At 34.4% G+C, this 12,988-nt stretch overlaps 1 protein-coding gene and 1 long non-coding RNA gene across 2 annotated transcripts; both read left to right on the forward strand.

Moving 5' to 3' along the window:
- Nucleotides 1-1,201: 1,201 nt before the first annotated feature.
- LOC116135630 (pseudouridine-5'-phosphate glycosidase) lies at nucleotides 1,202-9,540 on the forward strand. Its single transcript, XM_031421343.1, is given in 17 exon segments — nucleotides 1,202-1,316; nucleotides 4,916-5,003; nucleotides 5,623-5,632; nucleotides 5,634-5,677; nucleotides 5,680-5,730; nucleotides 5,990-6,052; nucleotides 6,055-6,075; nucleotides 6,433-6,471; nucleotides 6,598-6,671; nucleotides 7,250-7,319; nucleotides 7,322-7,362; nucleotides 7,441-7,518; nucleotides 8,927-8,970; nucleotides 9,063-9,109; nucleotides 9,112-9,189; nucleotides 9,325-9,366; nucleotides 9,369-9,540. Coding segments are annotated over 17 exon segments (990 nt in total). The 5' UTR covers nucleotides 1,202-1,259; the 3' UTR covers nucleotides 9,512-9,540.
- Nucleotides 9,541-9,609: 69 nt separating this feature from the next.
- Nucleotides 9,610-10,277, forward strand: LOC116135631. The gene is made up of 2 exons (XR_004128933.1): nucleotides 9,610-9,684; nucleotides 10,109-10,277. It is a non-coding gene; the product is annotated as an uncharacterized LOC116135631 (long non-coding RNA).
- Nucleotides 10,278-12,988: the final 2,711 nt, after the last annotated feature.

Here is a 12,988-nt window from a genome sequence, read left to right on the forward strand (position 1 = left end):
TTAAAAAGTTATAAAAAACCCCCAAAGTTTGCTAATTTAATAAACACCCCAATATATTAAAATATTATAAAATGACAAAAACACCCCTACCACCCGCAGTGCCAGATTCCGGCCACCACAGCCGGAATCTGGCTGAAAAATTGGGTAATCATACATACCGGTCGGATCTGGTGGGTATTTGATCGATATGACCGTTTCCGGCCATATCCACCACGAATCTGACCGAAAAAGGCCAGATTTAAGGCCGGATGTGACCTTCGACGGCCAGAAAATGCCATCTTTGGCCGTCGTTGACGGCAAGCTGACGGCCAGATTTGGCCATTATCGGCTATTTCCGGTGGTTGTGTGACTATTATGACAGATTCCGGCTACCAATGGCGGTGATTGCCAGAATCAGGCAAGTATTGGTGAGTGGGGGTGTTTTTGTTAGTTTTTAAACTTTTTTCTGGGGGTATTTAATGAAATTAATAAACTTATGTGGTCTAAAGTAATTAAAAAAATAGACTAATATTTTGGGAATAATGTGCCAAACAACATTTGAAGAATAGGATTGAGAATATAGATAAAAACAACAAGTCAAACGCACCCTTTGGTATATGTGACACGACCTAATGATCCCACACAAATATGATTCCAATTTTAGAGATTAAGATTAGTTTAAAAGGGGTGCAATATAAATTTTTCCGTATCATAGCGTATTAGTTTCTATGAGTGATTTTGTATAGTAAGTTTATCCGTATCTTATTATATTGCTTAATATGTAGCATTAACGCACATATTTGGTACTAATAAACGAAATATTAAATTTAAGATTAAGTATTAATCACAATTTTTATGCCAATAATATAATTTGATTTGTTTAGTTTTGAACTTAATTGTCGATGGCTCCATTGCGTGTGTTCCGGAAAGAAATGAAACAAAAGATACGATGAAATCAGGAGAGAAGCAAAAATATTCTGATAAAGACCTCGTTATCGTAACAAGGTACTTTTTATTATCCTTTCTAAATTACCATATTCCATATATTATGTGCTTAATTCATTCCTAATAAAACTTTTGTGAAAAATACTTTTCTTGATATTAACACATTAAAAATTTAGAAATGGTAACTCATATTTGATAGTTTTATTTAAGATAAGGGGAGTTTTTGTTATTTACTAAAGTACTGGGGGTGTTTAATTAACCCCAAAAGTGATATTGAGTAATTGACATGAGTCTTTTCACAAGTCAAACTGTGAAACTCTCAAGTTCTCGTAGAAATGGCGTCAAAAGCCCTTTCAAGATTGTCCAGTCTTCAAAACCATTTGAACCCGAAAGTAAAATCAAACACTGTCTTGATTAACATTTTCATGATTTTTTCATTCATTCATTGANGATCCTAGTAAATCAACTCCTAATGTTCCTTCAGTGCAGCAGGCCCTTTTGCCTACTCCACACAAATTGAATTCCTTGCCTGTTAAGCAACTCACAGCAACACAAATGCAAGAACGACGCAACAAAGGTTTGTGCTATATTGCGATGAACGCTTTCACCCTGGGCATCGCTGCAAGGCCAAGTTCTTTCTCTTGCTGATGGAGGAGGATGATGATGAGCACAAGGATGAACCGGGATAACTGCTGTTGATGGTGTCGTACCTTGCAACCTTGAGGACAAGGTTGAGGCGAAGGGGAAGGCAATGTTAGGATTAGGATAAGTGTGTTAATTAGAATTAGGATAAGTGTGTTAAGTCATTTATTATTATCTTTTATGATTATGTTAAGTCTTTTATAATTATCTTTTATAATTATATTATTATCTTATTAGGATAGAATTAGGATTATCTTATTATCCATTTTATAATTAGAGTCCTTTTGAGAGTCAATAGAGTTAAGTGTAGGGCTATATAATAGCCTAAATATAGATTGTGAGAATCAATAAAGAAATTGTCAATTAGTCTTTCTATCTCTTGTTCTTGGAGGTCTCTGTTCCTCATAACAGATCATATCCCAAAACTTATCAAGATATTCCAAGGACCCTTGAGTATCTGGTACTTACCAGTTCATCTACAGAATATCTGTAAAGTAATTTTTCTCAGATTATAAGTTACTTTTTCTGAATTTTGTCACTATCAGTACAGGAAACTCAGGGAGTTTGTGTTGCTACTTATAAGACTCATGAGTTCCCAGCTTTTTTCACTGAAACTAGTGGCTGCAAGGTATTAATGGTCAACATTGTCTGCTTCATTTTCCTTTGAGTTACTTTAAATATTGAATATGTAGTTATTAATATAATTTTTAAAACATGGCGGTTATCTAAAATGATATTAAATGAATGTGTCTAACAATCATTTCTGGTTTTGTTGTGGCACACTCTTTTTCACTATCATAAAAAGAGAGGTTTATCCAAGCCTGCGTCTATGCATTAGATGTCAAATTGGTTGTCACATAGTTAACTTGATCTCTTTCAAGAAATCATATACTATAGTACATTTACATTTAAGTATGAGCAAGTGTAAGAAATAGTTTAACATTTCTTATTCTATGTGAAAAAGGAGCTGATAGGGGAAGCAATTTGATATTTTGGAAGCTCTATTTCTCTCTCTCACTTTGTCTGATGTAAAAGGTTCCTCAAAAGAGAGGAGGTCTGAATACTGTGCTTGCATTTTCTTGCTGGAAGTCCCAAGAAGACTTTCAAGTTCAGAAGCCATCAGAACAATGATGGTTGTTGAAATAGCATATAGATTGAAATTGAATTTAGAATGCATTTAATTATTTTTGTGCAATAGTATGCTTTCTTTTAAATNTTTCTCTCTCTCACTTTGTCTGATGTAAAAGGCTCCTCAAAAGAGAGGAGGTCAGAATACTGTGTAAGGGTATAAACGAGTTGAGTATCACCCTAAACGAGCCTGATTCGGTTAAGCATTAGATGAGTTCGAGTCGATTCACGAGTCGAATCAGCTGAGTGAGGAAAATTTGACTCGTGACTCGACTCATTTATAATCGAGCTGGTTCGTGACTCGACTTGAGCTCGTTTGACCCGACTCGAAAAGCTCGATTATGGCTCGATTAACGCGAGCTCGAATTGGTTTGATTATGGCTCGTTTGACCCTTTTTTATATCACTTGCAGATCTTGTTTTACATAAATCAGATCCAATTTTTGGTAAATTTGTATCCAAATCAACATAAACAATGTATTACACAACAAATTATACAATCCAAGACAAAAAAAAAGGGGTTCTTGTGTTTGCAATTGTCGGCGATTGCGTAGTTCTTGTGTTTGTGGGTGGCTGGGTGTGAGTTTAGGGAAATCGTTTTTGGGGAAGTCGGGTTTTCTTGATGATTAGTAATGTGAAAATAGGGTTTATGATTTTGGGGAAATCGTTTATGCGATTTGGGTTGAGGGTTAATTTGCAATTTTTTTAACCTTTTGCATGTCAAATCACAAAATACAAAACATACTTAAAACTTGTATTTGCAAAAAAACCCTAAACGAGCTGCTATTGACTCGCGTGTTGAATCGAGTCGAGCCGGGGTAAACTCGAACTTGGCTCGGTACTTAATTCAAGTCATACTTGAGCCTGCTCGGCTCGATTAAACTCGAGCTGAGTTCGAGTATTTAACGAGCCTAGCCGAGTCGACTCGCGAGCAGCTTGGCTCGGTTGACACCCCTAATACCGTGCTTGCATTTTCTTGCTGGAAGTCCCTAGAAGACTTTCAAGTTCAGAAGCCATTAGAACAATGATGGTTATTGAAATAGCATAGAAATTGAAATTGAATTTAAAATGCATTTAATTATTTTTGTGCAATATTATGCTTTCTTTTAAATGTGATTTGTAGTGCAATAGTATCTTTCTTTTAAATGTGATTTNTTTCTTATCAAAAGAACTTTTCTCATCCATAATTTTTTAATTATATTTTATTATTTAAAAATAATAATACATAATTCAAAAAACACCTATAAATAGGTTTGGTATTTGTGACACGACCCGATAACCCGACACAAATATGATTCCAATTTTAGAGATTAAGATTAATTTAAAATGGGTATAATATAAATGAGTAATACTACACATACATTATTTTTATACAATATCTCTCATACCATATTATGTGACAAGATATGATTGGCTAATTTAAAGTTAAAATTAAACTTTCACCCAATCATATCTTGCCATATAATGTTGTATGTGAATGATGTATGTGTAGTATTATTCAATATAAATTTATCCGTATCAAGCGTATTAGTTTCTATGAGTGATTTTGTATAGTAAGTTTATTCGTATTGTATTATATATCTTTATATGTATCATTAACCCATATATTTGGTACTAATGAATGAAATATTAAATTTAAGATTAAGTATTAATCACAATTTTTATGCCAATAATATAATTTGATTTGTTTAGTTTTGAACTTAATTATCGATGGCTCCATTGCGTGTGTTCGGGAAAGAAATAAAACAGAAGATACGATAGAATCAGGAGAGAAGCAAAAATATTCTGATAAAGACCCTGCTATCGTAACAAGGTAGTTTTTATTATCCTAATAAAAATATTCTGAAAAATATTCCATATATTATGTGCTTAATTCATTCCTAATAAAACTTTTGTGAAAAATATTTTTCTTGATATGAACACATTACAAATTTTGAAATGATAACTCATAAATATTTGATAGTTTTATTTAAGATAAGGGGAGTTTTTGTTATTTACTAAAGTACTAGGGGTGTTGATTAACCCCAAAAGTGATATTGAGTTATTGACAAAAGTCTTTTCACAAGTCAAACTGTGAAACTCTCAAGATCTCGTAGAAATGGCGTCAAAAGCCCTTTCAAGATTGTCCACTCTTCAAAACCATTTGAACCCGAAAGTAAAATCAAACACTGTCTTGATTAACATTTTCATTCATTCATTGATTTTTTTTTTTTTTTTGGCAGGGTTTAGTGAAGCTTTCGGATGAGGTGAGTGATGCTTTATCCAGTGGCCAAGCTGTTGTTGCTCTTGAATCCACCATTATTTCCCATGGTATTCACTCTCTCTCTTTTTTTTTCTTCTGCTTTTATCATTTCCCTCTAGTTTTCCCAGTAACGTTACTGGGTTTCGCGTGCGATTTGAGATTGGTAACATTGTTGTAACAAGAGTTGCGTACTTACTTTTTTTCATTATAATTTAATGGGGTAGCCACGTGTTTTTCTGCTTTATTGATACTTTTATTTGTTTCCTTACTGTCCTGGCATGTTAATTATGTTACTGGGTAAATTGCAATGTGAGAATGGTCTCAAGATGTAGCAGTGTGTTGAATGTTGTAGTATTCCTTGCATTAACACCTCATTATTTTTTCAGGATTTTCGGATTTTTTTTTTTTTTTTTTTTTGTGTGTGGTGAGAATGAGAATTGATTTAAGAAGATAGCTCATAGTATTGGAGATTACATATTTTGGTTTATCTCTGGGACAAATCTTGCATCCAAATTTATAGTTTCGGGTTTGCAGAATAATTTTTTTTTTGTTTAATAATGGATGTGAGATGGTCATGTTCTAATTTTATTTTGGAGAATGTGTGACGTGTGAAATGTTTTATAGCTTAGTATATTTTGATGAATATGATGGATTTCATGGTTTTGCTGTATTTCTTGCTGTTGTCAGGGATGCCGTATCTCAAAATTGGAAACTGCAAAGGAAGTGGAGGAAATTGTTAGGGATAAGGAGCAGTTCCTGCAACGATTGCTATTTTAGATGGCGTGCCATGTATAGGTGCTTATCTAAACTTTTTCTTGGAAGCTTTTAAATTGTACTGCAAAGTAATCAAAATTCTTTTCTATCTTGTGCAAGGCTTTAAGTTTGAACCCTTTTTCTTGGGGTATGTGAGTTGTCTGTTTTCTTTGTGGGATAGCAAAATCTGATCCAAATGTTAGACTCAGCAGTTTTTTTCCCCCTCTTATCTGGGCCTTGCACAATCTATATTGGGTTTAATATTAATTTTTCTATGTTGCTAATATTTTGCTATGTATAGGTTTGAGTATTGAAGAGCTGGAAAGGCTTGCTAAGTTAGGAAGTAAAGCACAAAAGACAGCTCGGGGGACATTGCTCATGTTGTGAGTGGCACTTAGATTTCAACACTTCTTACATAGGCTCTCTTATTACTGATCTACTTATAGGCATATTTTTGTTAGCTTCTTCTTGTTTTGGATGTTCACTTTCACTTCATATGAAAAGTCTATTGCATTACAGTTTTCTTGAACCAGATATGGAATGGCATGAAATACTACACTGAATTCTTTCTAGCCTTTTGAAAACGTAATATAGATGATTATAAGCAAAAATTCAGCCAATGTTATGTGTTGTAATTTCCAAAAATTAGCAGAAGAGATGATGGAATGTCATGAAATAGTACACTGAATTCTTCTATGTGATTTGCTTTCACAACTGACTGATGCACTTTCGGGTGTACCAGAGGGAATGGTGCTACTACTGTTTCTGCAACCATGTATTTTGTTCTATGGTAATAACTTTAGGCTTCACTGTCTTAATGCTTTGTGCTTGGGCTTATACAAATTTCTTTGCATTCGTTTTTCTTTCCAAATTCTTGAACTTAATGTTTATAACTATTACTTAAATGCTCATATTCAATAGGTTGCATCCCTGTATTTGTTACTGGGGGAATCGGAGGTGTACACCGGATGGAGAGAGAGTAAGTTTTACGTCCATGTATATCATGATGATAGATATTGTTGTGAGCAACATGTTTCTGATTTTGCAATCAAGGAGTGATATGAGATGGCCCATCTTATGAAATCTATGTTGTTAACTCCACAGCCATTTATATTCTTATATTGCAGAGGTCCTCTGAATTCTTATATGCGTGATGCACACAATGTGGTTCAATATCATCCGACTGAAGTAAGAGGTCCCTATGTAGACGAAAGAAATGGTTTTTTATTATGAAGAGCCATGAACCTCTAACTGGGAATAATGTGTGCTGTAAATGCAAGATATCACCTACTCAATCATTGTGTCATGTGATGGGACAATTTGTTATAGAGCTATTATCCATTATTATTAACTGTGTGCATTTTATTATAGTGGTGGATATTGTTTTTTGTTCTTGTTTATATGACTATTTAGAAGAGAAAGATGTTAGAGGATTATACATGCAGAAATATCAATAGATGAGATGAATTATTTTAGTCTATGAAGGCTAGACCATACCTGTTTTTCTGGAACGTTCCATTAGTAATTGTCTGCACTATCTTGTTGTGATGTTTCTATGCAGCTGGATATATCCTCAGATCTTACAGAGCTTGGAAGAACTCCAGTAGCAGTCATCTCTGCTGGTGTAAAGTCCATTTAGATATTCCAAGGACCCTTGAGTATTGGTACTTACCAGTTCCTCTACAGAATATCTGTAAAGTAATTTTTCCAGATTATAAGTTACCTTTTCTGAATTTTGTCACATCAGTACAGGAAACTCAGGGAGTGTGTGTTGCTGCTTATAAAACTCATGAGTTCCCAGCTTTTTTCACTGAAACTAGTGGCTGCAAGGTATTAATGGTCAACATTGTCTGCTGCATTTTCCTTTGGTTACTTTACATAATGAATATGTAGTTATAAAAATTTTTAAAATATGGCGGTTATCAAATGATATTAAATGAATGTGTCTAACAATCATTTCTGGTTTTGCTGTGGCATACTCTTTTTCCACTATCATAAAAAGAGAGGTTTATCCAAGCATGTGTCTATGCATTAGATGTCAAATTGGTGGTCAAATAAACTTGATCTCTTTCAAGAAATCATATAATAGAGTACATTACAATTAAGAAATAGTTTAACATTTCTTCTTCTATGTGAAAAAGGAGCTGAGAGGCGAAGCAATTTGATATGTTGGAAGCTCTATTTCTCTCTCTCACTTTGTCTGATGTAAAAGGCTCCTCAAAAGAGAGGAGGTCAGAATACTGTGTAAGGGTATAAACGAGTTGAGTATCACCCTAAACGAGCCTGATTCGGTTAAGCATAGATGAGTTCGAGTCGATTCACGAGTCAGCCGAGTGAGGAAAATTGACTCGTGACTCGACTTTTTAAATCGAGCTGGTCGTGACTCGACTTGAGCTCGTTTGACCCGACTCGAAAAGCTCGATATGGCTCGATTAACGCGAGCTCGAATGGTTGATTAGGCTCGTTTGACCTTTTATATCACTTGCAGATCTTGTTTTACATAAATCAGATCCAATTTTTGGTAAATTTGATCCAAATCAACATAAACAATGTATTACACAACAAATTATACAATCCAAGACAAAAAAAAAAGGGGTTCTTGTGTTTGCAATTGTCGGCGATTGCGTAGTTCTTGTGTTGTGGGTGGCTGGGTGTGAGTTTAGGGAAATCGTTTTTGGGGAAGTCGGTTTTCTTGATGATTAGTAATGGAAAATAGGTTTATGTTGGGGAAATCGTTTATGCGATTTGGGTTGAGGGTTAATTTGCATTTTTTTAACCTTTGCATGTCAAATCACAAAATACAAAACATACTTAAACTTGTATTTGCAAAAAAACCCTAAAGAGCTTATTGACTCGCGTGTTGAATCGAGTCGAGCCGGGGTAAACTCGAACTTGGCTCGGTACTTAATTCAAGTCATACTTGAGCCGCTCGGCTCGATTAAACTCGAGCCGAGTTCGAGTATTTAACGAGCTAGCCGAGTCGACTCGCGAGCAGCTTGGCTCGTGACACCCTAATAACGTGCTGCATTTTTTGCTGGAAGTCCCTAGAAGACTTTCAAGTTCAGAAGCCATTAGAACAATGATGGTTATTGAAATAGCATAAAATTGAATTGAATTTAAAATGCATTTAATTATTTTTGCAAATTATGCTTTCTTTAAACGTGATTTGTAGTGCAATAGTATCTTTCTTTTAAATGTGATTTGTATAAATGCTCTTCTTTGATTTTTGACAAAATTTGTGCCTTGTCGTGTTGATAGCCCACAAGACTGTGCTCGGTTGATGCAAAGTGAAACAGTTCGCTCATGTTATATTATTTGATTAATAAAGAAATTTAAATAATTCTGTTTTCTGTTTTGTGGTGATTATTGATTGCAGATGCAAACCAGAAGCTTAAGCTTGGATCTGGAATCTTGATTGCCGTTCGCTACCAAAAGAACACAACAGCATCTGGAAACTTAATGAGTCAGCAATACAGTCTGCCCTTAGAGAAGCGAGGTCAAAAACTATCTTTTTTTTCGATCGTCAAACATAATAACTTTTTTTTTTTTTTTTTTTTTTTTTTTTTTTTAATTCTACATATACTTACCATGGACATGATTCAACTTAACTATATACGTTTGTCTTTTGTCAGGGATAGAAGATAACAGGAAATGCTGAGACTCCTTTTGCTTGCAAGAGTGAGAACTAACTGGAGGAGTGTCACTCGCTTCAAGTATCCTTTCTCTTATTATATTGAATAATACAGTATTAATTTACATCTTTGCACATAATTGGTGTTTTAGTGCATGGAGCAGCTGTGCGTGTGAACTTTTTACTGGCTAGGAACAGAAAATAATTTTATACTTAATAGATTTTATATTTGCTACTTTGAGTTGCAAATGATGGTGTATGTTAATTTATGCTTACCAAAAGTTAGACATTGCACTTGTGAAATAAGCTTTTGTTGGTGCTAAGATTGCGCAGCTCTTTCCAGCTCAGACAACATTGTAGTTAAGGTAAGCTGCTTATGCTTTATTGATTTATTTATGATAATTCATAAAATATATATATATATATATTTTTAAATTATATAGAGAAAAAAAAAGCTCTTCTTAGAAAAATTGTCACTAGATTTGTAGTTGCTTCGACATTGCTCCGATCATGAGAAATTGCCATTGGATTATTCTTTTCTGGATTTTCATTTTGCTCAAGTTTCGTAGTAATTGTGGTGTTTGATTGCTAGTGTACTTGTGCTCTATTTCTTTCCGTAGAGAGAAACTCTAAAACAACGGGTCTATAATTTCTTTCGTATGAAATTATAAAACTGCATGGAAATTGGAATCGTCTGAAGTAGTCTATTTTGCGTTCACTCGATCCCTAATCCCTTCTTGTATGTGGCATGATTTTGATTTGGGCTTTCCTAGTTCTGATTTTTGGCAGGTGTTGTCAAGTTAGTACCGTAGGCTAAAAAATGCTGGGATCCCACACATATTTCTTTTATTTTGAATTTTTTTATTTTGCCTTCAGATAGACCAAATCGACCATTAACATTGATGTATATATTGAACTCTTGAAGAAAATTTTCAGGCTGTTTTGCTCTCATGATTTATATGCTTGGTTAGAAGTTGTATTTACCATTTTTTGGTATGATTATATAAAAAAAATAATCAACAAGTAAAGTGACTTATATTCAAATTCTATATTGATATAATATCATTCTATATTTCTATGTGAGTTTAACTATGACGCTTTTGAAACAATCGTACTATGATCATAGAACTCTTGCTGGTTGTCTCGAATTCCATTATTTGGAAGCATATCCATAAGTAATAAGTCTTGTGCCAGTTTATCATGACGCATTACTAATAAGTCTTTTTTGGCTTTAATCAATTTATTAATTGATTGGTTGGAGTATTGTTACAATAAATAACTCTTTATGTTGTTCATTAAATATCTAAATTTGATAGTTAACTTCTATTTACTTGAATGATCGGTCTTATCTTGAGAGGAAAAATTAGTAATAGACATAAAACCATCGATTTAGGTTTTATTAAGCTCTTTATGTTATTTGTATTTATGTTTTTAGAAGAAACTAAAATAATATCTACTTTAAGAGATTATGGACCACTACCAGAAAAGATCCATAGAGAAGTTGGTATAAGCTGATTAGATAATAAAGGGGTCAATTTCTACATCATCCCTGAATTTTCCAATAATTTTGTGTTATGTATTTGAAAAGAGCAATGCTACAATTATAGAAGATTGCGTACCGAATTCATGTACCGAATGATGTAGCTCAATCCTGATCATCGATTAATATTAATTCATCATTAATTGACAGTCAGTATTGCGTCAAGTCATTCTGTGCATGAATTTGGTGTGCACTCTTCGGTAACTGTATTATTTTCCATTTGAAAAATCAACGATTAACACCTTTCTGCCTAGGGATGGTTTGGTATTTTTGCATTGTACCAACTACCAAATGTCACTATTGATCATCATCGTACACAACTACAAATTCAATCGGAAAAAAAAAGTCGCCTTAAGAGCCCAACAGCCGCCGGACAACCTCCTCTTCCACAATCGGACATTCCCTCGTCGGCTTGCCCCTCATTTCGTTGCAACGACAACCCCTGTATCTCCATATTCCCCCTGTTCAATTGTGTAAATTGGTATGATTACTATTCATCTATTTTCGTTTTATGTTGCTTAATCTTTAGGCTTTCAACTTCATTAACATGATATAGGGTTGTAGACTTTTTTTCCCGTCTTTTTGAAGAGAGCTTTAGATTCTCTTCAAACTACTTCTGGTTGTTTGCCACAGCTTGAGGGAACCCAGAATCTGCACACTCTGCCATGGAGTTATTGGGATCGAAGCACCTTGGTTGAATTTTCATCTTTCTCTTTGCTTATTCCTTCTTAGTGATGGATTTTCTTTCTTTTTATAGAGTTTGTTACTGAAATTCCTAACCCTGACCCCTGAGCCCCACTTGTACAAGAAAAAGAGAATGGCATACATGTAATTTGAGTATTCACATCATTTATGGTTGGTCTACCGATTACCAAAGTGTGTTAGTTTAGGTCATTTGAACTGCCCTCTCAAACTAACTATTATAATCGTTTAGCCCTCAACAGCCAGAAACATGTCGTTTGTTATCTAAATCAAATAAATCTATGTCATTTGTACATAAATTATTTTTTCCAGGCCACCGTGGTTCTAACCACGGTGGAGGTTTCGATGAGGTGTGGATAGTGGATGATTTGGTGGAGGTGTGGAGGTAGTTTTAAATTCTCTGACTGTATAGAAAATTATCATCCTGTCCTTTTTCAAACGGTTTTTACTAATAGACTCTAATGGAAGTAGGGATGATCGGATTCGGGTATCCTGGGATTTTTGGAGGAACCAGAACCAAAGCCGACCGGTTTCGGTTCCTCAATTGCCGGAACCAAAACCTGTGAAACAAGTACAGGTACCCTGGATAATTACATTGATCCTTGTAACTTTATAAAATGACAAAAGAACTTGTAAAATTTACAAATATACCCCATTTGTATAAATATTCCATAACAATATAACTTTTTCCTTATTAATTAATTTCAATATTTCAAATAATTTTAATCTATAGTGTAAGACTATATATTAAAATTATTCATAGCTTCTTAATATCCAAAATAAAAAATGTTCAATAAATAGTCTATGACAAATTAAAATTGATTTGGGGATTTCATTATTAGTTTAGGGTAAAATTTATTAAAACCCCCCAATGTTGTACACTAGTTTTATAAACCCAAATTCTTTTCCCGATTCCTTGCAGGGTACCCTATTCCGGTTCCTAGCATGATACCCTGTTGCCGGTTCCTAGCAGGGTACCCTATTCTAGGTTCTGGTTTCGGTTCCTAGAATGAAGGAATCAGAACTAGAATCGGGGGTTCTCAATTCCTATTTTGGTGCAAGTCCAAGGTTGGGCAGGACATAGGAAGACTTTGGTGCTTCATTGTGCATGGTATCGAGTCATTTGATTTTTGAATGGTTTCTCACGGGCTTTACTTCCCCCGAATGATAATGAGATGGCTGGATGGTAGCTTTTATGATTGGACTTTGGTGCTTGATGATTTGTGGGTTATTTTTGCTGCTTTGGTTTGTATGATGATTTGTGGGTTATTTTTGCTGCTTTGGTTTGTATGATGATTTGTGCAAGCCCCAAACAGGAAAAGCCCGTCTTTGATGTGGGTTATTTGTGGTCCTAGAAGCAGATTTTGCAAAATACAAGAAGAATAGATTGGTTAATACAAGAACAGATTGTATTGATAAAGACGATC

The sequence above is a fragment of the Pistacia vera genome, unplaced genomic scaffold (genome assembly GCF_008641045.1).
Source record: "Pistacia vera cultivar Batoury unplaced genomic scaffold, PisVer_v2 Contig301, whole genome shotgun sequence".
In the NCBI taxonomy this organism is placed as follows: Eukaryota; Viridiplantae; Streptophyta; class Magnoliopsida; order Sapindales; family Anacardiaceae; genus Pistacia; species Pistacia vera.